This window comes from Saccoglossus kowalevskii, chromosome 14 (genome assembly GCF_978046115.1).
Source record: "Saccoglossus kowalevskii chromosome 14, keSacKowa6.1, whole genome shotgun sequence".
Taxonomy (NCBI): Eukaryota; Metazoa; Hemichordata; class Enteropneusta; family Harrimaniidae; genus Saccoglossus; species Saccoglossus kowalevskii.
The window spans coordinates 8,994,484-9,022,480 of NC_140654.1; the positions used below are offsets into that span (position 1 = coordinate 8,994,484).

At 34.4% G+C, this 27,997-nt stretch overlaps 1 protein-coding gene across 3 annotated transcripts; it reads left to right on the plus strand.

Moving 5' to 3' along the window:
* Positions 1–219: 219 nt before the first annotated feature.
* Positions 220–27,933, plus strand: LOC100369340 (sperm-associated antigen 1-like). Of its 3 annotated transcripts, XM_085507854.1 has the most exons (22): positions 220–334; positions 2,991–3,134; positions 3,566–3,643; positions 4,233–4,317; positions 6,207–6,323; positions 6,682–6,877; positions 7,355–7,413; positions 7,941–8,040; positions 9,766–9,843; positions 10,150–10,256; positions 11,193–11,898; positions 12,495–12,669; positions 14,388–14,760; positions 15,811–15,918; positions 16,897–16,986; positions 18,046–18,159; positions 18,842–18,979; positions 19,691–20,215; positions 21,878–21,983; positions 22,563–22,637; positions 23,012–23,107; positions 23,626–27,933. In XM_085507854.1, exons 2-22 carry the CDS (start codon positions 2,995–2,997, stop codon positions 23,718–23,720), a joined length of 3,561 nt encoding a protein of 1,186 aa, XP_085363980.1. In that variant the 5' UTR covers positions 220–334; positions 2,991–2,994; the 3' UTR covers positions 23,721–27,933. The 3 variants fall into 3 exon arrangements, with proteins under 3 accessions (XP_085363980.1, XP_085363981.1, XP_085363982.1); XM_085507855.1 differs by lacking the exon at positions 15,811–15,918; XM_085507856.1 differs by lacking the exons at positions 21,878–21,983; positions 23,012–23,107; positions 23,626–27,933 and having other exon boundaries at positions 221–334; positions 22,563–22,583.
* Positions 27,934–27,997: the final 64 nt, after the last annotated feature.

Consider the following 27,997-nt stretch of genomic DNA (forward strand, 5'->3'; position numbering starts at 1 on the left):
AATACCCTTCCCAAGTCGCACAGCGACTGACAGGCTCGTTCCCAACTAGGTTTCAAACTAATGAAGATGACACTATAAATATCACTATTAGTATTCTGCATAATCTACTAAATATAATTTTGCTGATTGTTATATATTAAATTATATTATACTTGTATGAATTAATTATTGTAAATTTGATTAACATGGACAAATTAAATGTTAAAACATTTTGCACGAAAGAGGATGACCCAGGCGACATTTTTTCTGAGGTCAAGCTGATTGAACGGCGAAATTTCAATTGTGTTTGGTTTTTTCTAGATATTCGTGTCTGCTGAATCTCACAATTGCACAGGTAGGAATGCATCGAGTATTAGTGCCACAAGGGCGACGTTACCGGTTTTCAAGAGTTGTCAAATTACTACACAAAAAACGAGTTTCCGGTTCAGACCGTTTTTGCAGTGCTGCATGCGTATTTGACAATCTCTGAATGGTTTATATTGCGCCAATGGCGTGCTTTTGATTTGTTTTTGATTGTTACTAAGAAAGGCATATTGTTATTGTTGCGTAAAACAAGAACTTTTTCGTTAGTTTTTTTATGACGAAACTTCAATTTGAGAAACCAATTACTAACGAAAATTACAGTTAAAATGACAATTCTGAGGACAGTATTGCTTGCTATATCATATTGATCTTATTCTTATGCATATTAAATAAAACATAAAAAAAAACAGTTCATATCAATTTTAAAAAAAAATGAAATAGTCCATAAAATAGGGCTGGCATGGTAGCAAAAACCTTACAATGAAGGTCTTGACACTAAAGTCAGGGACAAGTTAAATTCTCATTACGACAACTAGAAAGTAATTCCTTTGCCTTAAGATAGAAACCTACTCATACTTTATTATATTAAATCATAGAGCTGTTGTCCAATGGCACCATAAAATAGCATTTTTTTTATATGTTACAATGACCTATTTTAAGAAACTTTTTAAAACCCAGATTTTCTAAACAATTCAGGAGACAACAAAAAATACCCCAACATCCACCAGCCTACAATTTGAGATATGGCTATCATAGTACAGTATATAATGGTAAAAGCGTTACAATACTGACAAAAAATGGGCACTATCTACTAAAATACAACCATTATTTTCTCAAAAATTAGGCGATGACCCCAACTTTTTTACATCATTATCCTTATATTGCATGGGAGTACAAAATGAATAAATCCTGTGTATTTGCATTTATGAGTAGGCTTTTATTATAACAGACCAAAGTAATATTGACAACATACATTTCTGATAAGTGAGTTTTAAAGTCAATGTCATAAACTGATTATGTGCACACATTGACAATTGAAAGGACTGTGGTTTGAATAACTAAATGGTCAAAATACATTTTTTTTATCAAATTATATTGCTTAGCATATAGTTGTACTCTGGTGTTCGGTTATTTCTTTTGTTTGTCTGGTATTATTTGCTCAAGATAATGCTTGCTTACTTCACCGTCCCTAAACGGAGGACAGTACGAGTGCACATTACACTACTTTCCAATTATTCACATCACTGCAATGCGAATAGTGGATCTTTTTCAGCTGTATGCACAAATGTTGTGTGAATAGTCTATGCTATACTAAATACAGTTCTTTAATGTTTTAGGTTATTTTATAAAGTTTACATTTTTTAAAATTATAAAGAAAATCAAAATTGTGATTGAAAACCGTCTGACCAATCATAACAACTGTGAATTTGACGTCACTAGATGTTCAGAAGATTAGAATATTATTTCTAAATGACCTGTTTGTCATTCAATCAGCATTGTACATACAAAAGAGCATTGGTTCAATGTTTCACTTTTCAGGTTTCTGGAAATAAATTTTTTTTTTACTACTTTATTAAAAAGACAGGAAACAGTAGACAATTTAGCACAATAGTATCCCACAATTCTATGGTGCAACCCCCCCTTCATGCAATAATTATGGGTATTCATAAACTTTTATAAACATGAAAAATAGTTTTTGTGTGTTTGACACAAGCAGGTATCTCTAATTACTAGTAATAATTCACTGTGGATTCTGTTAATTACTAGTACATAATAAGTACAGAATTACTTTTGATTAATCTATTGCATTCAAAAGTTTGGGATAGCTTCATTGGAATATTGAATTATGTTTTTGTGGTGATGTCAAAATCACCTAGATAGGTATAGGCAATGTCGTTCAAATATATATCTCTGTTTGATTGTGTTGGCATTCATCATTTAGAATAGTAAATCTTTCAAAACATAACTTTTTTATTGACGAACAATATGATACGATATGATGCCCTTTAAGCCAGTATGATACATCACTGATGCACTAATATTTTTTGTAATGCTTCTAGTTTGGCTAATTCACTTGTGCATCGTTTTGTGTAACAGAAACTAATACATTGATATAAAGATCTTGAAAAACATCTGACTGTAGTTATTGAATTTGAAATTGTAAAACAAAGGAAATCAGAGGCTAAAAAATTTATGTTTGTGTTTCACCTATACTGTCATATACAATTTTATTTTTGAAGACTGCCTTTTCAGCAGTCAGCCATCTCGGGATCTGAAATAAGTTAGTGCTGTTACAGGTTTTTTTTTAAACAAGGGAACAGGGGCGCAGCGCCCTCATGTCATGGCCATGCGCCCCTTTACCTTGGGGAGCAGATCCTCTGGCTACCATAAAATTCTGATTGACCAGGGATCACATGTGGCCACAGTCTTCAACTGTGACCTGTCTGGACCTAACCTTCCTTCCCAAGGAAGTCATAGAATGCTTAAAATTATCAAAAACTCCACACCCTATCTCCCCCCCACTTGGTGGCACCGCTAAATTGCAGTGCTCCCTCTTGCAGTTTTTTTCCTAGAAAAACCCCTGCTGTTAGAAGGTACAATCTTACATGTATATTTTACTGCTTAAACATAAGTAATTGAGAACAAGTTTAGTCATATTTAATTATTAATTTTTTATTCATCTCTAGAATCATGGCAGAAAGTATAGCAAATGCTTTAGGAGGTGGTACAAGTTCCGGAAAACAAAAGGTCCCTTTAGAATATTTAGACTACTCATTCATAGGTAAATGTACTGATGTCAAACTGTTGGGAAGAATTCTTAAAATTTTGAGGTAAGTTTACTGTGTATATATCCATTATAAGTTTGTGAAGATAACAGCTTATTAATCTTATTTTATATTCCATAGATAAGGATAGTACTAATCTACAAATCACCATGATTCTGTCGTATATACAGAATATTTTTAAACAGAAATTGACAAATTAGTGCAAGACTGCTTTTTGACTAATTCTTGATTGCTATTTTTGAAAAATATAAAACAAATTACATGTGAAGGTGACATTTAAATAGTTAATCCAACATGGATTCCAGAAATGAAAACTTCATTAAATTCCCATTTGTAGATGATAGTTCGAATTTACAGATTGTGTTAATAGTATTTTACCATTCACTATGTATAAGGCTCACACTAAAAGTAATTTCTGGCTTTGTCTGAAAAGCTGGTGCAATTATTACACAATTATTATGTCCTCATTCGTACAGATCAGGAGATGAAGGCTTGTACCCGGATCTCATAAAATTTTGTGAAAAAAGGATAGAAGAGGTAGATGGTTCTGAAAGGTAAGTATTTGCTACAACTTGAACTTGACAATTAGATTAACTTTCTGTTTGATATTCAACACTCACTGCGAATATTTTATATTTTGCGCAATGCAGAGTTAGGATTTTGGCACATGTAAATACCTTGATACGGAAATAGTCAAATATTTCATTCACAATTTTGATCTGTCTTGGTATTTAAATTGGAGGGCGTCATTCCTTATTAGTTGTAACGTCTCCACTGTTCTAACATCCTTGAAACAAAAACCTGAGATGGTTGCTTGGTTAGTGATGCCAGATGCTCCCATTTATCATCACAACTAATACTGGTCAAATCTACTAGTATTATTAAATGTACATGTACACCCCGTTTACACAACGCATGCCGAAAGCACCCATGGATATTCAAATGAATGTAAAAAACAGCATTAGCAGGTTTATATTCAAACATGGTAGGAAGTATTCCACAGTATTCTATTCTATTGGGGACAGCCTTATGAACAATTCATTGCAACACAGAACGTTATTATTATCATCTGCATTTCTTTTTGCAAAATCTTATTATATTTTGAAATATGTTTTGACCATCTATTCTTTATTTATAATCTAGCAAATATTTACGACAAGATAAAGCTGTGTCACATGCAAGAGATTTGGGTCTGGATGAATTCAAACAAATTAGCCAAGATATGAAGGTAAAATAGCAACATTCTTATTTCTATCATAAAGTTCAACCAATCAGCAACCAGTGTACATGACAAAATTGAAATTTTTGTGCAATATTTTGTAAATTTTTTGTCTGTTTTTCTATAATTTCTTTAATTTTGAGCCAAGGGATAACATTTTTCATTTGTACTTTGTTTAGAGCTATATGTACTAGTAATAATACTAGTATCCTCAATTAAATATTCTTTATTGAGCCCATTTGCTTGTACATGCATTTCACTACTACCGGATTCTGCCATAAATTCGCCCAGGGCCGTTAAACAGCAGTTCGGGTTTAAAAAATAAATAAAATGGGACCAAGAAACCGCCCAGGGCGATTTTTCGGCAGTTTTTTAACGTGTTATTTCAATCTTTTCTGATGCCATAGTCATTGACGCCTATTCAAAAGTATTGATGTTTATTGCGACTAGCGTGAATGGGTTAGCTTTGTTTTGACAATGAGCTGTTATCGCTGTAAATAATGTTAAATTATTCTTCAAATGCTCAGTTTATCTTTTGAAAACAACTAATTTTTTTATTTAAAAACAATGCATGCCGCTTTCCCATCAAAATCCAAGCCAAAAGATCGTACAACAACATTGGCAAATCTCTTCCGTGCTGAGTTCAATAACATTAACATATTTAAATGTTCTATGGTAATTTGAACACGTTGACATCATCGATCGATTTCATTGGTTAATTATCAATTTGACCTGTCAGGTCAAAGAACACCATCTCAGGTCAAACATGGCGGATATTCATTTCTACAGCATCGAGTGTTGAAAATGCTATCGGAATCATTTGCTTACGATGAAATAAGTTGAAATTTATTGGCATTTTTTAACAATTCAACGAATTTATTTTTTGCACGTTATTATAATCATTACTAGGTAATAATCAATAATTTTAAAATGCAGCATGACCGGATTGTGCTACCACGATCATTTGCTACTAAACAATGCAGTTGTATTGTTGTTATTTAAAACTTCTTTTAGAATATACTTTCGTTACTAATAAAATGAAACAAAATAATTGTATTTGGTGCACAAGGTTCGTTAATGTGATTTTTTTTGAAGAAAGATGCACGGTCTACTTTTTAATCCATCTAGAAAAACATGTATACAATTTTAGATTAGCTTCTGCAATAGTTTTTTTTGCTTTGGGTGGTCCAACTGTCAGTGTTGAAAATTGGTGTATGGGATTTTTCAATGAAAATATAAGCCCCCTAAAAATATCTGATGATAATTTTTTGGAAATTTTAACCCCAAATAAGAGCCCACCAGCCGTGAAACCGCCCAGGGCGATTTTTCGAATGGGCGAATTTACGGCAGAATCCGATACTATCAAAACTGGTGACAGATACGGTAATGGTAACTACAATGACCCAGATATTTGAGCAGAATTTGTGACTTCCTACAATTCCACTGCTTCATAATACCGATAGTCACATATTACTTTGTATGATGTTTTAGTATTCCTCTTGAAAACTGAATCACTCCAATGTGCCTTGATATGAACTCAATTTTGACATGATCTGTATACATGTATTGTATGGTATTAAATTTAGACATACCAATCTGTATGCATTATCTCAAAGGTATTCATTTCATATGACAGAGTAGGTGAGACATAATTTACTATTATAACAATGAATGTGGTTATTATATTCTTATGCAGATAAGTTACTTTTCTGTGATAAAACATTGTTTCTTTTGGATAAATAGGTAATTCATCGATACCAATTTAACCTAAGAGTCTGGCCATCACAATTGACTCTGGAACTATATTAATTAAGGGTTTTTAATTTTCTTTTCAAGCTTGCACAAATCTTTGCTGTATGCTGTTAAAAAAGTTTGGTGTTAAATCATTTTGTTTGCAGAGCTGGAAAACAGATATTGAATCCAAAGATTCTTATTTGAAGACAAATCAGTCTGCTTTTGAGGATGGTTTACCACCAGTTAGATCAGGAGCTACTATAAACACAGATACTGGACAGGTAGGTATATCAATATTTAAACAGGTTTAGACGTTGGGCCAGTGAAAAAATTTGAAAGCCACTGCTGTGTTTTAATACATGTATATACAAGAAAACAAGTCAAGAACATTTATTTTTTGACCACAAATGGATACAAGATTGTCTTTGATATCTGCTACGTGTGTAAGAGCAAAAATGTCTTCCAGTGAAAAATAAACATAAAAACAAACGAAAAACCACTATTGTGGTAATATGCAAGAAAACAACTTGACCAAAAATGGATACAAAATAGTCTTTGACATCTGCTACTTGTGTAAGAGCAAACATTTTCTTAGAATTATCTACAACTTTAACTTCCTCTTTCCCATATTCACAATAGGTTACTAAAGCTGAAAAAACGCCGTTCTACAAACCATCTCCTGACCGCATCAAATCATCTGATTACAAAGCATGGGATAAGTTTGATGCAGAGAAAGAGGCCGAGAAGGTAGATGAAGAAACCTCAGCAACCCCAAAGAAAAAAGGGACATCAGTGAACAGGGAGATTAATATTAGTAGTAAAGTTGATACTACAGGTAACATGATGTTTTGTGGCACTCTCTTAGATATTAGCCCCCATCATCATGGGTAGAGTGTATTATTGAATCTCCAAACACCTTCTGATGGTAAAATTGCACAATGTTTTCCTATGTAAAATTGTTATACTGGTAAGCCTAAAATGACAGAAATTTTACATTCAACCTTCAACCAACTTCTAGTTTTAGGAAGTAGTGGTCATTTCTTCGGCTGATCTGCACTGGCTCGGAAGATGAATTCTGATTGGCTAAAAAAACAAAAAAACTTGTGGCGTTGAATGCACGTTCATTGTCAGTATTGTTATGCAAATTCAAACTAGCTAATCATTTACAACCTTCCGAGCCAGTGCAGATTAGCCCCATTTATTTTCCTGTTTCAGTGATGAAGATTCATTTATTTATCCTAATATGGGGTGTACAAATTTTGAATTTTTAAAATGCCTCTGAAATGAAAATATATATTTTTTTTAATTCCAGGCATGACTGATCAAGAAAAAGAATTAAAAGCAAATCGAGAAAAAGATAAAGGAAATGAGGTGAGACTCAGCTTGTGGTGTCATGAAACAAGCTGATCAAAAAACAAGTTGAATGTTTCATTTTGGTTGATTCTTCCAATGAAGCGTTGTTTCTATATCACTTGTTCATTGCTTGGGCCATCCATGTAATATTTTCATATCCATTTTATATATATAAGAGGATTAGTAACTATGTTTGTTACTAATTGGGGTCAGGTATCCATGCTTGCCCACATAAAAATTAAGTTGTCCAATAAGTTGTATTTATTTTTAATCTGAACAAATATTACTGGTCTACTAAAAATCTACATGTATCTAGGGGTAATCAACAATGATAATACTGCATTGGACTACAGATATTGCAAATAAATATTGTGATTTCTAAAAAGAAAAAAAATGTTTAAAAAAACAATATTTTCCCAATGGGCAAGTAGAGAAGGGTTGCCCAGGGCAACCAGAAACTGTACTATATGATGTTATAATTTAGTTCTCAATATTAGTAGGAGTATGAATATTAATGATTATATTGTTATATTTCATTCATACAGGCATTCCGTTCTGGTGATTATGCCGAGGCCGAGCTCTACTACTCAAGAAGTGTTTCCTTGATTCCAACTGTTCATGGCTACAACAACAGAGCCCTAGCAAGTAAGTAGAGAGTGATCTACTCTAGTACCGTATATACTGTAAAGGGATTAATTATTCACTGGGTTTTAATTTTGCTTATTTCGCTGACTGCAAAATGTGCTAAATTAAAACCCAGTGAATATGTAAAATTTAGCATAGAACACATTATCTAAATGATAAAACCAGGAATTAAAAGCCACTGAATATGCTTGAAATGGTAAATCAGTGAAATTTAAACCCAGTGAAAATTAGTCATTTTACAGTACACAGATTTTCACTCTATAAATCCTTCTCCATTACCACATACTTGTATCATATCAGTGCGGTCAATTATAAAATGGTCAAATGAAAATGATATTGACCTAAGCATTGTCAATTAACTGGTGGTTGAGAGATTATGAGAAAATCCTGCAACAGCGTTTGAACTACCCAGGGAGCGTAGAATATTTCATTTTATAAGACATCCCATTGAGAATAGAATAGAATAATGCTTTATTAATACCATATTAAAAGAAAGAGTTAACATTTCTTTTTAGTCCCCGTTCGGACGTAGTCCGAAAACAGGGACTTATGTTTTGCCCTGTGTGCGTCCGTGCGTGCGTCCGTGATCAAACTTCACTCATACATCACACACATGGGACATATGCTCATGCATTTTTTTCATGATCCGATTAACGATAGCCGAATAGCGGCCATTTTAAGGCCGAAAATGCATCAAAATCACACATTTTCACCATTCCGGACCCGGATCTCAGTTATGCATGGACGGATTTTGTTCAAATTTGGTACATACATTAAACATAATAGGACCTTGATGCACGTCATTTTTTTTTTGGGATCGGGTTTGAAATGGCCGACTGGCGGCCATTTTGTTTTAAAGAATTCAGTTCTGGATCCGTATCTGAGACATGCTTGGATTGATCGAGTTCAAACTTCACACACACAAGGTACATCATGTCACAAGTATATATGTGCATTTGTTTCATGATCTCATTAACGATAGCCAAATGGCGGCCGCTTTAAGGCCGAAAATGCATTGAAATCGCACATTCTCACCATTCCAAACCCGGATCTCAGTTATGCATGGACGGATTTTGTTCAAATTTGGTACATACATTAAACATAATAGGACCTTGATGCACGTCATTTTTTTTTCGGATCAAGTTCGAAATGGCCGACTGGTGGCCATTTTGTTTTAATAAATTCAGTTCTGGATCCGTATCCAAGACATGTCTGGATTGATCAAGTTCAAACTTCACACACACATGGTACATCATGTCACAAATAGATATGTGCATTTGTTTCATGATCCGCTTAACAATAGCTGAATGATGGCCATTTTAAGGCCGAAAATGCATCAAAATCGCGTATTTTCACAATTCCGGAACCTGATCTCAGTCATGCATGGATGGATTTTGTTCAGATTTAGAACAATGTGTTGTACATATGCAGGTGCATTTCGGTCATGATCTGCTTTGAATGTATATGTCACTCAAATATGAACGGAACGGGGACGTGTCATTGACAATGACTTGTTAGGTTTTCAGATTAATAAAGTAAATATGTCATTGTGTATGACATACTCGTAAATCGGAAAAGTTGTAGAAACTACTAGGTGTAAGATCGTAGGCTTTAGTGGAACACGTACTGCATTGTAAATTTTTATTTATATTGTTGATTTTTCTAGTAATTAATATTTGTAAGTTCCTGTGTTGTGAATGAAGAAATCTCTCGTTTGTTTCCCAGGAATAAGACAAGAAAAGTTTAAAGAAGCTCTCCAAGACTGTAATTTAGTTTTGAAAGATGAGCCTGACAATGTCAAAGGTGAGTAGTTGAACTTTGATTCTAAAATGCCATCTTTCCATCAGAACCATGTATTGTGCACAAAACAAAACAAATCTTATAGGTTGTGATTCTGTGTGTCAAAAAAATGCAATCAAATTAATTTTGAAATAAGTGTGGTCTACCCTTAGTGGCTGCTGACATCTAATCAATTTTGAGGTCACTGAAATTTCCAAAAAACTGACAATACAAAATTGACAATACAATGTTTCTACAAGATTGTAGATTGGTAGATCCTTACTGTGGGGAGAACCCTAATGATAACACACTTAAGTGTCTTATTTTCAGGCTACATGCGTCGTGGTGTGGCAGAAAAAGGTTTGAAAGATTATTCAAGTGCAAAAAAAGACTTCCAGCATGTGATTTCTTTGGAGCCTAATAATAAACGAGCAAAGGTAAGCCACTTTATATGATGATAGTAGAAAAAGTTGTAATTTATATCGGAGATACATCACATAATTGCGTAGTGACAAAATAAAGTTTGTTATGAAAACAGTCATTGTGTAGTTTTTACAACTGAATATAATTTATATGCATGCCATGAAATTTATGATTATTTATAACCACTAGTACACAATTCTGAGGTTATTGAGCAGTGAATAGGCAACATGTTGAAATAAATGATAGCTTTTGTTTTGATTTTTGAGCTTCCTGACACCAACTAATGAAGAGTCTATCATATCACTTTGCAGAAATTAAACAAATGATTCAATTTGATTATTTTAATACAACACTGTCTATATGTTAGTAAAATTGAGAATAACGAATATAACCCAACTTGATGTCAATTAGGTTTTTTTCTAGAAAAAAACTGCAAGAGGGAGCACTGCCCTACCAGGGTGTAGAGTTTTTGATAATTCTAAGTTAAAATGGAGCATTCTATGGCTTCCTTAGGGCCAAAATTACTATCAGACAGGTCACAGTTGAAGACTGAACACATGTGTTCCTTGGTCAATCAGAATTTTATGGTTGCCAGAGGATCTGCTCCCCAGGGTAAGGGGGCACATAGCCATGGCATGAGAGCGCTGCGCCCCTGTTCCCTGGTTTAAAAAAATCCCTGTTGATAATAATGTATTGTTCCAACCCATTCAGAACATCCTTAATATGGTCAGTCAAGTCTAGAATAAACCAACTGTTTATTTAAATTCCAAACAGTTCATAAATTAATGAGATAGCCAACTTGCTGTCCTAATACTTCTGATACTTGTTATAAAATACCCATATTTTGTACCTGAATTGCATTTTTGCTTTAACTCTCTTTCATAAATCAAGAAGTAATATCAGAAGTTTTGATTTTCTAATGAGTTGGAACTGATGTTGTTCTATTACAGGAACTTCTAGCAGACATAGTGACAGAAGAGGCTAAAAGTTTGAAGTCAAAAAACAAAACTAAAAAAGATAATAAAACTTCTGAAGGAGGCAAAAGATTGATAATAGAAGAAGTGGAAGGCAGCGATAGTAGTGATGATGACGATGATAGTTTTAACAATGAGAAGGTCACTGAAAACAAGAAAAACATTCCAAATGGCGACATCCAAGAAGATGTCAAAGAAGTTGAACAAAACGGCATCAAGAAAAGTAAACCATCATGTAATGATGTAGGACCGGCATCAGAGAAAGACATTTGGACTGAAAAAGACATCGATTTAAAACAGGAAGATAAATCGGGAAAGCAATTCGGAAATACAATATCTAATAATGAAGAAGTGATTGCGAATGATGCCGTTGATGGTATGCGTCATTCCAAAATAGAAAAAAAAGAGCAAAGTAACAAATTGTCTAAAGCTGATAAAAGTAACAACATAGCTGAGAATGTAATTCAAAGTAAAGCAGATTGCAAAGAAGTTGCTGTGGCCCAGAAAAAGGAAGTTGTTTTAGTTGAGAAGAAAGAAGAAGCCACTCCTGCCCCTCCTCCGCCACTTCCTTTACCACAGAATGTGATGGAACTGAAGAATAAAGGCAATGCTTTATTTAAAGCAGGACAGTATGGCGAAGCTGTTGAGTGTTATACTAAGGCTATAAATGTTTTACAAAAAAGTGAGTACAACTAACGCCACTGATGTTTTCGTATTGGGCTTCCATACTTCAATATTGAAACTTTTGTAACAGAGTTTAATTTGTGTATCTGGCTATTTGAAAAAACAACTTGGTGTATCCAAAATAATCTTTGAATTCAAAAAATTCAAAATTCTTTTTTTTTGACTTAAATAGTCCTGCTTAATTGATTTCACTATACAAGCAATAATTTATCAAAAAAGTCGCATGTCATGAGATATTATGTATATCTTGAATGTAAACAAATATTAATTTCATAATGATTTTCGACCTTTATTCTAAAAAAAAAGAATGCTTGGTTTACACATTACCATGTTTTTTAGCGAACTACTATAAAACATGTTGAAAAATCGGCATGCAATTTTAGCGAATTGTGGTAAAATGACGTAATAACGAAATGTTGATTTAGCGAATCTCTCTTGTCATTGTTGATTTCTTTGTTTGGCTGCCATTTTGAATTGATAATAAAGTCATTAGCGACATCTTGAATTAGCGAATCAGTTCTCTCGCTAAATTCGCGAAAAAGACATGCTCGAGAAAAAGTCATGTTTTACAGTATTGTTTGATTGATTTTACAGATGAAAAACAGCACGCTGCCAACATGTCTGTACTACTTAGTAACCGAGCAGCATGTCACAGTAAAACTGGTGACTGTAGAATGTGTATAGAAGATTGCAATAAAGCGTTACAGTTATTTCCATATTTACCTAAACCTCTACTTAGACGAGCTGCTGCATATGAAACACTTGAAAAGTAAGTTAAATAAAAATTACTACTTAGATTCGTTTTGGTGAAAAGGTTTTAAAATTTTGATGAACCTTTTGTTAGGAATGACAAGATTACTGCAAACCACTTTTTGTGCAAGACAAATTTTGTATATCTGTGAAACATCCCGTGATTACTGATTGTAGTGGTAGGTGTACTGCCAGTCCATCAGAATATATATATATATATATATATATCTTTATTCAGTACTATAGGCCATGGGCCTTACATGTACAATATTAAATATTCTTGAAAATAGAATAAACCCTCCCCCAGTCATTTCATAAGTTTTCGGCGATTCTGTAATGAAAATAAAATAAACTTGCTTAGATTTACTAATGTATTTGAATTACTTGAGTTAATTAACAAAATAAATTTCTATTCTGCTGCTGGAGAAAAATAAAAGTGTGGAATAAATTTCAGCCTGAGATTGGCATATTGTGGGCAAATTAGAAGAATGTGATAATCATCTTCAATTTGATTACTACAAAATGGACAAAACCTCTATTCCAGTGGAACCCCCATCCCTTTCCCAGTCTCAATATTTAGGCCATGTGTAGAAATCCTAAAACAAGACAGTACCTTTCTATAAGTAACATTTGAAATACATTCTAAATACTTTTCATAAGTCGTATTACATTTCAATTTACAGTATGTGCACATTTTGGGATACCCTGCGACCCCAGTAAACCATTCTTGCACAGAAATATCAAAACTTCGCTGTTAAAAATTCATATAGAAAGAGGTCATAGTTAGCCACCTGTTGTTTTACCCATACTTCACTAAAACCATATTTATTTAACAAGTTTTTGACATACTGCCAGTCCATAATTGGTAGACACAAGTTGAGATCCTATCTGGGGATGGGGTGGGGGATGCCGGTTGAACACCAAAGGCTGCTCAAACTCTACTCTGGATAAAAGTGGGCTACACACCCAATAAGGTACAGAGAATAAGTAATGATGCACACTGGCCGAGATTCTAGTTGTGTATGTAATTCTGGGGAACTTTGGTTGGGTCCCATGCACTTTTGTGCAACTATGAAAGAGACAACAGTGACATTAAATGTCAGTACTAGTTGCCTGGTACAAACATATGCCATTGGAGTTTTTTCATCGGTTCTGAGTGTTATTCAGACCATCAAGCAAGATCGCTTGCAAATTTGCAATAAACTTGGGCGTTTACATTGGTAGAGTTGACAATATTGTTTGATTGACAGGCATGCTGTCTAGGATTCTCTTATTCAATAACTATTCATCATTTCCTGTGTTTTGTACATTTTATATATTTTGTGTATCGGTAATATTAAAATCTGTGGTTACAGTTGGTGCTGTGACTGAATTTTACAAAAATTCCCTTGCTCGTTTTAGTTAGTGGTACTGATACATCGCAAACTGGTAGTGTAAAAGGTAGTTTTAATTTGGTTCACAGTCGCCTAAAATGCAGATACTTGCCTTTGGTTGAAATAAATGTATTCGCACATTTCCCTCAACATGGTGAATAACTTGTTCATGCCAATGAACAGCACCGCCAAGTGTTTTGCAAAGCTTCTAATCATTTTACTGATTGACTGAATAATTCCTAGAATTGCTGTAAACATCATCATATTCTCAAGTTTCTCGTAGTGAAAATATAATAGATTACTGTGAATATGATAATAATAAGGAGTGTTTAGAAATTCAAATGGTATTGAACTTTTTTTCAAGGTACCGAGAATCCTACGTTGATTACATGGCCGTATTTTCAATTGATCCGTCCTCTATGGTTGCGCAGGAAGGATCCAATCGAATGTGCAGAGTATTATCAGAAATGGACGGACCAAGATGGCGAGAGAAACTACCAAAACAAACTACAAGCCCCATTGTTAGTAAGTTTCCACCAGTTCTCACTACACTAGCTAGTGATAAATCAGCAGCTCTCACAACAACTGTTAATAGCACCAGTACAACTACATCCACATTGAAAGAAGCTACTACGATTAAACGTGAAACTGTATCATCAGTCAAGATTGAACAAGAACCTTCAAAAGAAGTCCAGTTTCAGAACTTAAAGGATGAAGGCAATGGTTTTGTCAAAAAGGTACATGTCTATTTCAGTTGGTTATTTTTATTTCCAATGTGAGTTCAGTTCTCATTATTTGTCTAATGTCTTGTACTGCATATTCATTAAGTTTTAATTAATGCTTGCATTGCAATGTATGTGCAGTGCAGTAAACCTTTCATATCTGGTCATAAGCCCCTCCCTAGGTATAATCCCATCCTTGTGTTTTTAGGTACTGCTAAACCATTTTATTTCACCATTTTGATGTTTTAAGTTTCACCAGGTTTTAATTTCTCAAAAAACATTGCGTTCTATTGTTTTTCTACATGTTAACATTGATTTAATTTAGCAAATTTTACTTATCTGCAAAAATAGTGAAATTAAACACAACTGAATAATTAATTCTGATCGATATTCTCGCAATTTAAAAATAGTGGCCATTATAATGGCCATAAGTGACATTTTAAAGGGGTCTTAGGGGTGAAAAAACAGTGTTAAAGGGAAATAAGAATTACCGTATTATAACCTCAAAAAGTACAAATTAAGACTCAAAAGCTGTGAAAACTTTCCAAAACGCGACAGAATTTCCGAAAATAATACGGAAGCTGTTTAATTCTTTTACAGTATTTAATGAGTTGAGGGCAACCTCTAGTGGCTGAGTTTTGGTTTTGATGTATAGCCGTCTATCTTTAGAAAGCAATAATTTCAATATTGCAAATGACGAAATTACAACATTTCTTTCTTCTATCTACTTCATTTTGACGTCATAAAAGAACTGTCAATAGAGGGTGTAATTCATAGGAAAGTTGTGAGAAAAATTGCAAGACTAGAGCGAGAAGACTTGGTATTATTCTCATCTATATCAATTACAATTATCATATTAAAATTTTTGCAGTTTCATTTTCCAGTTATAATTTATTGAACAAATGGTAAAAACTCGTCATTAAATTGATAAGAATTTGGATTATCGCTAATGAAGCAGTAAGAATTTGGATACTGTAAATTGTAATGCAAGAAAGTGTCTATTTCACATTCCAGTATTTTATTTTTTAGTGGTAGTGCATGGTATCCATATTTGTTCATTTCCAGGGAAAATTTGATGATGCCATTTCGTGTTACACAAGGTGCATTCTGCTAGACAATAAACAAGTTGTTAGTTTCACAAACAGAGCTTTATGTTATCTGAAATTAAACAAGGTAAGTGGAAACCTTACGTCATTCGAATTTATGTAATGCTCATGTACTGGATTGTGCCGTAAATTATCCTTAGGCTGTTGAATGCCAGTTTGGGTTTTAAAAAAAAATAAAATGGGACCAAGAAATCGCGATTTTTCAACTGTTTTTTAAGGTTTTTTTTTCAATATTTTAATGTAATTTTTTGGACATTTCAGTTTTTTCAGACGCCTAACATAGTCTACATAATATACTTTCGTTACGAATAAAATTTAAAAAAATAATTGTATTTGGCGTACCAGGTTTGTTAAATGTGATTTTCCCACTTAAGTGGATTTTTCAATGAAAATAGAAGTCCCCCAAAAATATTTGATGATAATTTTTTGAAACGTGATTTGCGGCAGAATCCGGTATATACAAGGATCAACACAGAATGCCATGTTCTCGTCCTGATGTTTGTTGAACATGAATGTTATTTTCATGAGTGATACAGTGTATCCTGGGACCGAATTTTAGGAGCAAGTTTAGTGAAAGTACAGCATGGATACACCATATCAAAGAATAAATGTGACTTTTATTGATAGCAAAACCCCAACTGAGATTTGACTGGTTCAGGCACCAATTGTCATTTCTCGGAATACAATACTGTGCACCATTGTCATTTCCCAGACACCTGATTTGACCTTTATCTTGACTATATCTTACCAAAAACCCAAATTGGTATGAACATCACACGCGCATTACAGATACATGATATTACAAATTTAATTGGAAATGGCTGGCTGGTTGCCATATTGTATTATTTGCCATATGTCCAGTGTTTTAGTTACTCATTACTGACTCGTTACTGTATCTTTTTGTCCAGCAAATTTGTTTTCATCCAAGTTGCTGTCCTTAACTGTTTTTATGACTCACTGGACTGATTTCAATTGATTCGTTGTGAATATCATGGTGTTTTTCCTTTCTTTTTATTTTAAATCATAATGATCCTTTTGTTTGCAGCCGGACCTCGCAGAAACAGACTGTTGCACAGCTCTGGAACTGGAAGAAAACAATGTCAAAGCATTGTTTAGGAGAGCACAAGCTAGAAAGGTGAGTGTCAGTGAAATGTTGAAGAAAACAATGTCAAAGCATTGTTTAGGAGAGCACAAGCTAGAAAGGTGAGTGTCAGTGAAATGTTGAAGAAAACAATGTCAAAGCATTGTTTAGGAGAGCACAAGCTAGAAAGGTGAGTGTCAGTGAAATGTTGAAGAAAACAATGTCAAAGCATTGTTTAGGAGAGCACAAGCTAGAAAGGTGAGTGTCAGTGAAATGTTGAAGAAAACAATGTCAAAGCATTGTTTAGGAGAGCACAAGCTAGAAAGGTGAGTGTCAGTGAAATGTTGAAGAAAACAATGTCAAAGCATTGTTTAGGAGAGCACAAGCTAGAAAGGTGAGTGTCAGTGAAATGTTGAAGAAAACAATGTCAAAGCATTGTTTAGGAGAGCACAAGCTAGAAAGGTGAGTGTCAGTGAAATGTTGAAGAAAACAATGTCAAAGCATTGTTTAGGAGAGCACAAGCTAGAAAGGTGAGTGTCAGTGAAATGTTGAAGAAAACAATGTCAAAGCATTGTTTAGGAGAGCACAAGCTAGAAAGGTGAGTGTCAGTGAAATGTTGAAGAAAACAATGTCAAAGCATTGTTTAGGAGAGCACAAGCTAGAAAGGTGAGTGTCAGTGAAATGTTGAGGATATTGCAACACTTGAAACCCTGATTGTACATTGCAAGTCTGAAGATGTATGTATTACACATGGGGCCACAGAGTTGACTAGTTTGTATGAACTATATTTGTGGTTCTCACTAGAATTACTACTACACTGTATCACTACTATTATTATTATTATTGTGTATATTATTTATTGTATATTTTCTGGTGAAATAAAAACAATAACAACAACTGTTAACTTTTGGTGTTTGGTTCATAACTGCAACATCTTTCAGTGGCAACTCTTTCTAATCATATGAATGCACCTAACACAGTTGACATAACAAGCAATGCAGCATTCTTAGTGCATGTGCTTGACAAGAATTCCCACAAGTCCTTGGCTGTTAAATTTAACTGTAAGCTGCATATCCTACTTAATTTAACTTGTATTTTTTCTCTACATTTCAGATGATGAAACAGTACAAGACCAGTCTACAAGATTTGACAGTGTTATTAAAAATAGAGCCACAGAATAAAGCTGCCAAGAGTGAATTAGATGCTGTTAAGGAATTTTGGAGAAAGGTATAAAAACACACTGCATTCACTTTGAAATCATAAATACACCAAATTATTAATAATATTAATAATTTTATTAACACTTACACATTCCCCGGAGGGATTGGCAATGGTTACAAAAGTTTAAGAAGGAATACAAGGTTACAAAACAGTAAATAGATAAAATAAAAAAGCTATTAAAGCTAATACATTACACATTATAATGTGGGCTACCCGGTACATGTGATAGTACAGTTTATGTCATAAAAAAAGGGCTTTCTCAGTATAAGAAAATGAGGTTATTACGAGAATACCTCTAAGTATGCACGAAGGCAGTACAGCTGGAGTATTGACCGAAGTGCAGCTGAGGTCGATGTTCGGCGTACTGTCTGAGTGCATACTTTGGGGTATTCTCGTAATAACCTTATTATTATACATCTTTTCTTTCCAAAGATACATCATGGGAATGCCGAAATCCCCAAAATTTAGAACAGAATCAGCGATCTTCCTTGAGTGGAGTACGGTCAAACCCTGGTGGCAGCCATGTTTGTTTGTACACTTACGCACGTAATCATTCCATATTTGGAATTCGCATTTCCTTATATGGTAGGATGAAAATACCCTGTAAAATACCGCAAAATTATGGCGTTACGGTGACATGTATAATAATAATTGTTACTTTGTATATCAATGGCTGCTTGGTTACTAGGAATTGAGAGAAGCTCAAGAGAAAAAGACAACTGAAGCGCAAGCTGAGAAGACTAAATCTAAGAAAAAAGAACCAGAAAAAACTAGAAAAAAGTTGGTGATACAAGAGGTTGATAGCAGTAGTGAAGAAGATGAAGAGGTATTAAATTAAATCACTTACTGATTAGCATAGTTTAGAAGTTGTTACGTTGTTTTAGTAAAGTCTTAACAGCAGGTGCTGACTTTTATCCTAATTAGTATGTCACAGACTCAATGGGGAGGTCAAAGCATAAGACTTGTATCCTAATAGGTTAATATGTACATTTACTTGTGTTTACCTGGGTTGATGAAGGAAGCTTTTGTAGCCTTCATGTTCTAATTATGGATTACAATTTCTGTGTGCAAAGATAGATCACTCCATCAGAAAACTGAATTTGGGGTACATAAATTCAATAAAATACCATTTTTAGCTTGACTTTGTCGAGCAGAGCTTATCATATGAGTGATTGTCTCCGTAGTCCATGTCAACTTTTTACTTTCTTGACTTCTTCTTAAAAACTACAATTCTTATTGCTTTGATACTTGTTGTAGGCAGACCTCTCTCAGATTTGTTCATTTCATGATGATATCTTCAATTCTCTAAATTTGATGAATATTTTTGTCATTTTTGGTAAAAAGTGATATTTTCGACTTCTTGTTGAAAACAGCAAGTCCGATTGCTTTTATACTATACATATAGGTACTTCAGGTAGACCTCTCTCAGATTTGTTCATTTTCTGATGATTTCTTCAGTTCTTTAATTGAAATGTGCATTGCTAACAGCAAGAGACTGCTTGTAATAAAAAAGATATAAATATGACTTTTTTTTCAGGAACAACTGAAAGAAAAGAAAACTGACAAAAAAGAAAAACCAAAGTCATGTAAATCAGATAAGTGGAACGATGAGCATAAAAAAACAGGAGTACAGACTTCTCCCCAGGAAGCTAAACAGACATTATCCAATGACTCTAAACGCATGACATCTCCTGAAAATAAACAGAAATCACCCCTCGAACAGAAACGAACATCGCCACCTGAAAATAAAGGAACATTCCCAAATGAACATAAACAGACATCCCCGCCTGAACATAAACCGACATCACCTCATGAAACGAAACATGTGCCACCCTGTGACAAAAAACATGCGTCACCTCGTGAACAAGAAGCAAACAAACCACCCGTATGTAATGAGCCTAAAAAGGAGGAGGCAGCCATACCAACACGATCAGAAAAAGCTGAAGAAAAACGGAAAGACCAGTCTGTGGCTGAAACTACTGGTAAAGGTAAAAGGAAGAATAGAAAGCGTGGTAAACAACAACAAAATGGTACAACTCAAATAGATCCACAGCTTAATAAGGTATGTGTACAAATTAAAAATACCTCCAGCTTAATAAGGTATACAAATCAAATGAATCTGTAGCTTATTAAGCTATGTGTATGAATTAAATGTATCTATAGCTTAATAAGGTATGTGTACAAATCAAATGTATCTATAGCTTAATAAGGTATATGTAGGAATGAAGTGGATCTACAATAATAAGACATGTGTAGAATTCGAATGATTTCACAGTTTAATAAGATAGGATAAAATGATTCGGAAATAAAGGTAACTATTCACTGTATATACCCGCATGTGCCTAATAAAAGAAATCTATTGGTATTCACTGTATTCTTACTCCTAGGTGGGGACCTGTGTCACTTGCCAGAGGGGACCCGTCTCACATGTCATACTTAACCTGTGTCACTTGCCAGAGGGGACCCGTCTCACATGTCATACTTAACCTGTGTCACTTGCCAGAGGGGACCCGTCTCACATGTCATACTTAACCTGTGTCACTTGCCAGAGGGGACCCGTCTCACATGTCATACTTAACCTGTGTCACTTGCCAGAGGGGACCCGTCTCACATGTCATACTTAACCTGTGTCACTTGCCAGAGGGGACCCGTCTCACATGTCATACTTAACCTGTGTCACTTGCCAGAGGGGACCCGTCTCACATGTCATACTTAACCTGTGTCACTTGCCAGAGGGGACCCGTCTCACATGTCATACTTAACCTGTGTCACTTGCCAGAGAGGACCCGTCTCACATGTCATACTTAACCTGTGTCACTTGCCAGAGGGGACCCGTCTCACATGTCATACTTAACCTGTGTCACTTGCCAGAGAGGACCCGTCTCACATGTCATACTTAACCTGTGTCACTTGCCAGAGGGGACCTGTCTCACATGTCATACTTAACCTGTGTCACTTGCCAGAGGGGACCCGTCTCACATGTCATACTTAACCTGTGTCACTTGCCAGAGGGGACCTGTCTCACATGTCATACTTAACCTGTGTCACTTGCCAGAGAGGACCCGTCTCACATGTCATACTTAACCTGTGTCACTTGCCAGAGGGGACCCGTCTCACATGTCATACTTAACCTGTGTCACTTGCCAGAGGGGACCCGTCTCACATGTCATACTTAACCTGTGTCACTTGCCAGAGGGGACCCGTCTCACATGTCATACTTAACCTGTGTCACTTGCCAGAGGGGACCCGTCTCACATGTCATACTTAACCTGTGTCACTTGCCAGAGGGGACCTGTCTCACATGTCATACTTAACCTGTGTCACTTGCCAGAGGGGGCTGTGTCACATATGTGACCTGTGTCACTTGCCAGATGGGACCTGTGACACATAGGTGACCTGTGTCATTTGCCAAAGGTACCTGTCTCCCAAAAATTGATAGTAAAGGTGTATGTTGGAATTCTCGGAAAGACAAACTAATATTCGGAAATGACTTTCCAATTGAAACATGTCTACTTCAGGATCACTTTCACTGTTAAATGTCAATACTCCTATTGGTGGATATACACTGGGATATTCCAACCCGAGGTCATCTTCTCTGCCAACTAACATAGCTCACTCCCACTAAAAATTCTCTTACCCACCGTCTATTGCTACTAATAATTGACACTTGTCATCTTCTGTTACTTTTAATCTAAGCATATAATAACATAATTGCATGTTGTAGGCCACTCCATATGAATTTCTGCAAGCTTGGAATTCTTTGAAGACAAAAGACACAGGTGCTTATGCTAAAATAATAAGACAACTGAAACCAGAAGATTTTCCTAAGGGTAAGAAAACTTGATTCTGTAATTGAATAATGGATTGCTAAATACTTCCATTTTTGGCTCTTGAAAGCAGAAGACAGAAGCATACAATGATTGCTGTTTGTCCATTGTCTGTCTGTTTTCATACAAATCTTACATAGTAAGATACAGAAAATATTAACTATAAGTCTTGAAATCTTAAGATGTCTTTCTGGTATGAGAAAGTTTTAATCTTGTTCTCACAAAATTGTGGGGAATATTTTGATTATCATAAATCAAGTGATGTGTTGACTCAGGAACACACGAAACATCAAAGAAACCAGATAGCTTTCAAATTTAACTTCTTGCTTATTCCACCATTTTCAGTTACACTAACGGCACTACTTTTTACATATCAATGCACTCGGGTGATCAGGTGACATATAACACCATTACAAAAGTATGTATTCTGATGCATGCAATAATTAATCCCAAAAACGTCACAAACAGCATAACAGTTGCCATTGTTATTAATCATAACATACATTGAATAATAGTCCTCCTGAAGTGAGTTCATGTTATTCATAGAGATAACATATTAATCCAATTTTCTCCCTTCCCTAGTGCTGAGCAATAAATTGGAAGGGGATATGTTGACTATGATAGTGAAATCCATTGCTGAACATTTTGTGGATAAAGGTAAGGAAATTCCTGTTTTTCAGGAAAGAAATTATTTACATGATCAACTCCATTCCTTAAATTCTTCTTTTTTTCAATTTTTGAAATTAATAAAATGAATAAATAATTTGGTGTCTCAAATGTCCCAAATTGTTGCCATTAAGGGTATTATAACATGAAGTTACCATGGAAACAACACTGATGACTCATTTCTGTTTCGTTTCTACATGACATGTACGTCACAAAATTATAGAAACAAATTTCATGATTTCTGAGTTGTTATATACATATATATGTGCAGTATCTATTGCAGTTGATATTACTTATTCTATATTTGTTACATATTCAAGTCAGACTTTTTAATAATATTCTCAATTACACATTGTTTTGGATAGGTGAAGAAGATCTTGGTTACACGTATATGTCCAATTTATGTAAAGCTCAACGGTTCAATGTTGTGACAATGTTCTTATCAGATAAAGACAAACGATGTAAGTATTGTTGAATTAGGCCACTAGAGGGCCACTAATGCTGGCATGTTTTGTGTGGTATCACTTCAAGAACACTCAATCTCATACAGCCGTTGCAATGAATCTTTATTACCTTGTACAAACTAATTATTACGCAGAGGAATTATTTTCGTATTGTATTGGTTGATTGTTCTTGCAAAATACATTTGAACCGCTATAATCTTTTACTACGTTGTAATTATTAAAGGGCCATGGTTGTCTCGCTGCCTCATGTTCGATATGGGCCTCATAGTGATGTATACAACGCCTGTAAAATACAATCATTATTTATATAAAATTTGAACATGTGCTGCATTTATGACCATTGTCTTTAGAGTGTTATTGTGTCGCATTGTATTCGATATGGGTCCCATGTTACATATACAATACATGCTTTTGTTCAGCCCTCATCGAACAACTTCACAAATGATTGATCACATTATATAATCTTCATGACGCCTTTAACAACTTAACACAATATATTTTTGTTTTAAATACAGGTGTGAAATCTGTGATAAGCAAATTGACCTCAAGAACTTCATCCGTGTATTCAGACAAAGATCTGCAAGATTTAATCAACAGTTACGGCATTTAGAAGACATCCATCTGAAATTTAGACGATGAATAATCCTGTAAACTGCTTTAAATTCATGTGAGACAAATTTTCTTGAATCTGTGAAAAACGCGAAATTCTGTAGCATTGAAAATTTTCTCTTGGGTCTTACGACACTAAATTTTTTGAAATTTTGTCTTCACAACTAAAATCTTTAAATCGTGAAAATTTCTAAAAGTGATAATAAAATAATTTACAGTAGTATTAGGCAGGTGAAGACCTACATCTATTTGATGAATAATGGGCTGCAAATCATGCGCTGATTATTCTATTCTTGCTATGCAAATTATTCTTGGGTGACATGCATCGATCTCATAGTGAATGGTTCATCCTTTGAACATCAAAGCCTACGTTCATCTTCTTTCACAAAATAAACCTCCATTACTTTTTCACTCCAAGTGTCAGTCTTGGCAGTGACCTTGTCTGTCTGTCTGTCTGTCTCATTGTATGTATGTCTCTTCCATCATTATCTCAAGAACCAATCATGACATTTCAATGAAACATTGTAAATAAATGTTATTGGAAGATGCACATACCTCATAAGTTTTTGGTTAAAATCCATGCATATTAATTACTAATTTACCCAATAATTAGTCAACTTTCAGCTTTTCCATTGATATTTCAAGTACTAATCATCACATTTTGATGAAACTTGGTACATAGGACAATGCAAAGACTGAATTAGTTTTGATATAAAATCTGTGCATATTAATGACCTAATTTGCATGTGTGTGTGCCTCATTGTATGTATGTCTCTTCTATCATCATCTCAAGAACCAATCATCATATTTCAATTAAACATTGTAAATAAATGTTACTGGAAGATCTACATACCTCATCAGTCTTGGGTTAAAATCCATGCATATTAATTACCTAATTTGCCTAATAATTAATCAATGTGCAGTGTTTCCGCCCATATCTCAAGTACTCATCATCACATTACAATGAGACTTGTTACACAGATACTCGTGAACGATGCAAAGACCTCATTAGTTTCAGGTTAAAATCTATATATACTAATTACCGGTATCTAATTTAGATAATAATTTTTCAGGTTTTCCACCAATATCTCAAGAACCAGTGAATGTATTTGAATAGGCGCCTGGTGACAATACAAATGATCTGTTTAGTGAATATTATAAACACCAATACTGTAGATCACATAGTTTTCATGTTGTGTATCTCAAATAGCAGACTTCAGGCTTCTTCAATTTTGAAATGATTTCAAATATTTCCCATTTTTACTTCATATGCCTCCAACTTTCTCAGCACACAGGAGTTCTTTCCAAGCTTTTCTTTGATTCTATAATGTTTTCAAAATGTTGATCAAGACCTGTCACCATGGTAATGTATTTCCATAAGGTCTGAAACTGACAAAAAAATACTAAAATGTTAAAATAATGGCATTCAAACGGTTAATTACATGGTCGGATCCTGTAAGGGTATCTGTACAACTTTGGTTACCAAGGTAATTGAATCAAGTAAACAAGTTGTTCTCTGAAAATGATATCTTAATATTGTAATGTTTATTGCAAGACATAAAGTGTTAGCCCCCGTTCTAACAGTATATCCCCGGTCTCACTGAATAAAAAAAAGTACTTAAAGATGAGATTTTATTTCATCATGACAGGCGCACAAATTGTTATTGTGATCTAATTTGGGTTTCCTGCTGGTTGCTTAGCTACCGTGTCTGTTTCCTGCTGGTTGCTTAGCTATCTTGTCTGTTTCAATCAATGGTGATCCACTTAGCTGAAATATGCTGCTCAGACAGCTTCAGTTTTGTTCCAAGCATATTGATTCTATTGTACGTAGGCATCCACATTACATTTGAAAGTTAACGACATATTTTTTTCATTCAATGAATTTTGAATTCGTACATACTTTCATGGTGTGTGCTCTGTAATGTAGCTACAATGGAACTTAAAACTATTCAAAGCAGAAACCTGCATTTTATATCCAACCTGATTTACTGTAAAATCTGTATTTAGAAGCTGCATCTTCTATTAAAATGGTACAATACAACACAAGGGATGCAACTTCTATTAGAGAGAAATTGTGATTTTTTTGGGTTCTCAATTGTTCAAAAACAATGGGTGTGACTTCCATTAGGGAAACGACTTCTAATACAGATTTGATGGTATGTCATTGGATTGGTTGAATCCATCCCACAGATGACAAAGTTTTATTAACTTTGAAACAAATGGCCGTGAGATACCCACAAAACTTGTTTTTGCTTCTCATATAGTGTTCCACTTGCTCCCATCATTGTCCATGGTTGCATAGGTCATGGAACAGTTGACGTGACAACCAGAGAGAATGGAGTACTATGCGAGAGAGAAAAAAGTCAAGTCTTGTGATACTCTTCCTTCCAACGAGATTTCAACAGCCATTTGCGTCTAAGGTGTATTAAATTGGACAACCATTTGGTGGGATTGCCCCTTAATCAAATGACTGTGTTTCAAGATGTTCAAAGTTTGGGATCGGAAAACCATACATTCACTTTGGAGTGAGACATGAAAGTTTATACCTGTGGTTGTGATCAGAAAAATCTTACTATTTAAACATGTATGCACAGTGATTTATTTGCTATGCTCATACGACATGCGTGTCTTTGGTCAAAATTGTTGGGGGGGGGGGGGGGTAAATTCCAGTGTGTCATCTGAATTCAATTATTAGTGCTCTTATATTTGTTTTCAACATTTTAATTTTCAGTTACTATTTTATATGCCATTGGTTGTTTATAATTTAATACCATCAATCAGAAATTTATTTATTTAAATGTACAAATTTAGTTGAAATTGTATCATGTTGTACCATAGACCCTCTGTTAGAGGGTCTATGGTTGTACTTGGTGAATATTTTGAATCGTCTTGATAGAACAAACTGTTGGTGTTTGTTCGGAATAATGTGTAAGCAGTAAAACCTCATAATAATAAACTGCTCTTAATATGTGTCACAACCTGTGTACTTGAAGAAATATACCAAAATTGAGTCTCTATTTACAAGCTGACTATACAAGACTTTAAAATTGTACCAATTTACAGTGATTGGTAGTTATTAGAATAAATACCTTCCCATTATCTTACAGGTCAATATTTCAATTCTGGGGTCAGTATAGAAAATATTGGGTCAATATGTAAACTTTATAGTTGCATTTCCACTTTGTATGATCTGTAAAAACCTCTGTGAAGCACCAAAGGGTATTTGGAAAATGTTATCAAAATCCTGAAATCAAATTTAGAAAAGATTTCTAAAATAAAGTTGTTTTGAGTGATTACAACAATGACAATTTGGTCATTTGATATCATGATTTTCAATGCAAGCTAGTTTCAGTACTATAATATTTCAGGATTTGTTACCATAGCAACTGATTTTATCATTTTTCATGATGATCACAAGAATCGGTGAGATGTGTTCTGCCTATAATACAAAGTGGGAGTGTAACCTTAAAGGGAAATGTCAAGGCTAACAACATAATGCTCCCAGATAAAAGAGCTCGACAAATGCAAGAACATGCAATTTACAGTTTTTTAATATCACTTTTCATTCTCTAGATGAAAGGTATAGATGAAATAATGTCATACTTTACCCATAATCCTTTGCTTGAGAATCAAGATGGCTGACTACATAAATTGATGAAAAGTGATATAAAAACTGTAAATTGCATTTTCATATCTTTGTGGAGCTTTTTCTTGAGGGATTGTTGTTGTTGTTTGACTTGATGTTTCTTTTAAGCTCAGTATATCATCCTTTTGGTCAATATGTCAAATATTGGTCACTGTTAAAAATTGAATCAATTTGTGGTTCAGTATTACAGCAAGACGGCGCCAGTGAGATTCTAAAGCCAACTGTTTAATCAAAACCCAAGCAGTTAGCCAATCCGCTAGCAAGTTTGCAAATTGGCTGCCCCAATACTTTGGTCAATATCCAGGGTCATTTTTGAAAACATTAGGTCAATATTTCAATTAATGGCAGTTTCTTTCAATCCATAATACATACTGAGGCTACATATCATTCATTGAATAGTAATTATGGAATATAAATATTTACAAATTCATATTTCATTGAGTTAATTCAACCATTAGCATAGTGTGTTTTTATATTGTTTGCATTTATCTAATATCTTGCTTTCATCTGATATATTGCAGTCACTTATATGTATATGACTTAAATAAAGGTTCTGATTTACAAGGTACATGGTGTGATGTCTTTTTAGCTCCCACCTGGACAAAGTCTGAGAGGGGGGCATGTAGTTTCAC

Excerpts from the sequence above, each read along its gene's own strand:
- LOC100369340 (XM_085507854.1), top strand. The coding sequence starts at position 2,995 with ATGGCAGAAAGTATAGCAAATGCTTTAGGAGGTGGTACAAGTTCCGGA. Across the intron at positions 12,670-14,387 it reads GCATATGAAACACTTGAAAA|GTACCGAGAATCCTACGTTG; the intron begins GTAAGTTAAATA and ends CTTTTTTTCAAG. Across the intron at positions 18,980-19,690 it reads GTAGTGAAGAAGATGAAGAG|GAACAACTGAAAGAAAAGAA; the intron begins GTATTAAATTAA and ends CTTTTTTTTCAG.